Source organism: Mangifera indica, chromosome 15, assembly GCF_011075055.1.
Source record: "Mangifera indica cultivar Alphonso chromosome 15, CATAS_Mindica_2.1, whole genome shotgun sequence".
Taxonomy (NCBI): domain Eukaryota; kingdom Viridiplantae; phylum Streptophyta; class Magnoliopsida; order Sapindales; family Anacardiaceae; genus Mangifera; species Mangifera indica.
Genome location: NC_058151.1, coordinates 6702079 through 6705726, shown reverse-complemented (window position 1 = coordinate 6705726; position 3648 = coordinate 6702079). Strand labels below are relative to the sequence as shown.

The window sequence follows — 3648 nt, the reverse complement described above, 5'->3', positions numbered from 1 at the left end:
AATTAATAATGACGGGTTTGTAAGTTTTTTAGTGAAAAATTACAAGTTTGTTGTTAAAAGTATAAATTTATTTAGTTTTAACGAGAATTTATATAATTGATCATTAAAGTTATAAAATAATAATTAATTTTTTTCATTAAAGACCTTTCTTGGTAGTGCATTTATACAAAATATTTTCTTATATATACTTGGTGTTTTGTTCCTCTATTCATACTCTAGCCTTCTATGTGTGAGTGGTCATGTTATTTAAACCTTGACCTTTTATGAGGAAAACTTTTCTCTTTACCACTTAAGCTAACCCTAGTGTCGTAAAACGAGAGGATTTCTCATCCCATCCATGACAAAATTTCCATCATCTGGACAAATATATTAATCCAAAATCAGTTTGTAAGGTGCACTTTATATATTCATTAAATGAAAATTCCAAACATTGAAAACACAATTTATGTTAAAAATACACAGAAGCAATAGCAAATGATAAAATTACATTTTTGTTACAAATTGCATAGACCAATAAATGGGACCATCACTGATCCCATCCACAGCTTCCCATCCTTCTCTTCCACTTCACTAATAAACCTCAACGTTTTTCCTTCACTGTCTTCTAAAACTTCCAAAACTTCTCCCTTTTCACTAAGCTTAATGACAGTTGCATGGGGCTTCCCTCCTACTAACATTGAGTGCAGTTGCCTAAAGCTAAGAGGAAGTTTTAACATTGCCTTCCCAAACCATGGATTTGAAAGAATCTTTCCTGCAAGTCCTTTCTTCACATGCAAGGCAACCCAAAAATCCCCGTTAGAAGTTTTTCTGATATTGTCTGGGAATCCTGGTAACTCAGCAAAAACATCAAACTTTCCAGTGTTTGGACCCAGAAGCCAATATCTTAAAATCCGCCCAGTTGTGGTTTCAGCTACAAGTACAAAAGTTCGGTCTTTGCTTAATGCGACACCATTTGCAAAGGCAATATCTCGTAATAAGACTGTTACTTCTTTGCTTGATTTATTGTATTTCAGCAGTCTGCCTGTTTTGTCTCCACTCATGATTGATGACATGAATTGCCTACCAAGAGATACTTAAAAGAATTTAGCAATTCAGCAACTGAGAAGAGTTTTCTTTTCTTCTCATTACTTTTTTTTTTTCCTTTTTAAATTGGAAAATATAATATCTAACTTTAGCAAGGGGGAATCGATTCCAAAAGCAACAATTAAGACAAAAGGAGAACGATTTAAAAAAAAAAGGAAATAGATTTCTAGCACATTGAAACCTTAATTTTCATAGGGAAAAAACTGAAGAAAATGGGGACTGTGAAAGTGAATATCAATCAATAATCAATTTTACAATTACCCAAACAATAAGTTCTCCAAGCTTCATATAGGTCTCTTCAATCTCACATGAGAGGTATCTAATCTTTTAGGATTCACTTCTAACTCAGCAAAATTGGCTGAAAATACTACTAAAGCACAACAGTGTAGATTTTTCTTTTTTTAATTCTACTGTGAGAATTCAATTAGGTGGTCTCTTGTTTTTAGCATCTAGTACACAATACAAGTTATAAAAGCTTTATGTTTCATTTCATCAACACTTGTAAGTTCAATAATGAATAATACAACCTTCACATGTTTTCTTCATCCACTGATACAAGCTTTACATTTCAGAGATTCTAACTAATAGGCCATTCGGAGCTTCAATTTAAGTGACTTTGTAAGATTATTTTTAAGGACAGATTTTCTAAAAGAAATTGTACATGAATTATTTCCAAATTTAGCAGGACATTTGCCAAAAGTGAAGAGATTAATTCGGAGTTAAGCCAGAGTCTTTTTTAACATATGCTAGTTTCATATAGGCACCTTAACTATTGTTGTTTGAAAAATAAATTAAACAAGCCATTATCCAAGGACATCACCTACTTCCTGACACAAAATTATATGTACATTTGACAGGCAGAAAGGCAAGAACAAGTTTGTGATTAGTTACCTTCTCTGGAAACTTGTGCTTGTATCTGTGAAGTAAATAACACCGTCCTCTTCATCAATGTCCATATCATTGGTGAAACGGAACACCTGGCCTTCAGCTTCTGTCACTAATTGTGTGGCCAAACCTCCTGCAGGTCCTACGACTTGAAAGCCAAAGTACGCATCAGCAATGTAGAGATCTCCTGTTTTCTTATCGAATCGTAGTCCTAATGGCCTCCCACAAACATGCTCCATATCTGGTGCAAATGGATGAACACACTCCTTCCTGGAAACATGAAAATTACGCTTTGCAATCAATGAAAATGTGAGAATATAATCACTATATTCCATCAGATGAATAGCTTTAGCTAAGCTAAGTAACTGCCAACCCTGTCAATCCAGTTTAATTAGGCTCTTCAAAATCATTCACGTTTGGTAAATTAAAATGCACATGTAATTACTATTTGTTATAGGTATTTCCTAAATGGGAAAAAGGAAATCAACCTTTGAGAAGTGGTGACGGCAAACTCAGTCCAGCCAATATCAAGTCCTTTCCATTTGAGAATGCGACCATCAGCAACACCAGTGTAGGGTCCCTCTCCATCGGCATCGAACGCAATACTTTCAGGTCCAAAACCTCCTGGGACTTGTATTACCTCGCAACTGTGGAGCCAGTCATGAGAACCAGCTATTTTGGGTGGTCCAAAATCGACATTCTTCGACAAAATTATAGAAATTATTGCTATTACCATTGTTGTGACTAATACAAACTTTGACTTCATCGTCTTCCCGAAACAGAAGAGAAGAGAAGAGAAGAGAAGACCTTAGAGAGATCGGACCTCCTCTATAAGAAATTTCTTTTAAATTATCCTGCTTTTAGATCCAAGGCCGACGACTTCTCCTGAAGGGCCCATTTTTTAACCAGGGTTTCCGCCAAATTTAATCGGCCCAAATTTTTGGGCTCAAAATACCTATTATTGACCGAAAATTAAAAAAAAAACCATTTAAAAGAAAACTTCCAATTTTATAACGATCGTATCATATAATTTGTAATTGAATAATTTAGAATAAAAGATAAAATAACACATTATAATAACACATAATTTTTAATATGCATATTAGTACTAATTATAAATACATATAATATATTTCTAATTATAAAACATTTTATCACATATACCCTTTTGTGGTAACCTTGGCATGCTGATTTCAGGTTTATAAAAACAATTCCTTGTTATGGCATCACTCATATAAGTACAATTTCAAACTATAAAAATTGTGACTCGCCATTTGAATGATAAATTGGAAACCTTTAAGGGTGCATTTCATTTGAGTAATATTTTATTATTAAAATTAAAAAATTATTTTTAAACATCGATTATTCAGAAAATTACTAGATATAAATGATTACTATATTTTATAAAATTTGATAAATATAAATAATTATTATATTTGATTAGAGATAATAAAAAAAATACTAATATATTATTTTATTTAAACACTTTTGGGTATAATTATTCTAAAATAATTTTTATGTTGTTATACAAAATGAAGGAATAAATGTAAATTTAATAAATTGATATTGTTGTGAGTCCATGCTCTAAATGCATGTATTAATGGATGTTATTTTTGTAAGCTTTGCTGGTGCAATAATGAGATACTAATTCGCTGGATTTTCACATTATATGTTTTCTAT

At 32.2% G+C, this 3648-nt stretch overlaps 1 protein-coding gene across 1 annotated transcript; it reads right to left on the bottom strand.

The window, feature by feature from the left end:
• Nucleotides 1-369: 369 nt before the first annotated feature.
• Nucleotides 370-2826, bottom strand: LOC123197398 (protein STRICTOSIDINE SYNTHASE-LIKE 10-like). The gene is made up of 3 exons (XM_044611689.1): nt 2457-2826; nt 1975-2238; nt 370-1059 (listed from the first exon to the last, which is right to left on the bottom strand). The coding sequence occupies exons 1-3, from the start codon at nt 2732-2734 to the stop codon at nt 495-497; spliced, it is 1107 nt and encodes a 368-aa protein (XP_044467624.1). The 5' UTR covers nt 2735-2826; the 3' UTR covers nt 370-494.
• Nucleotides 2827-3648: the final 822 nt, after the last annotated feature.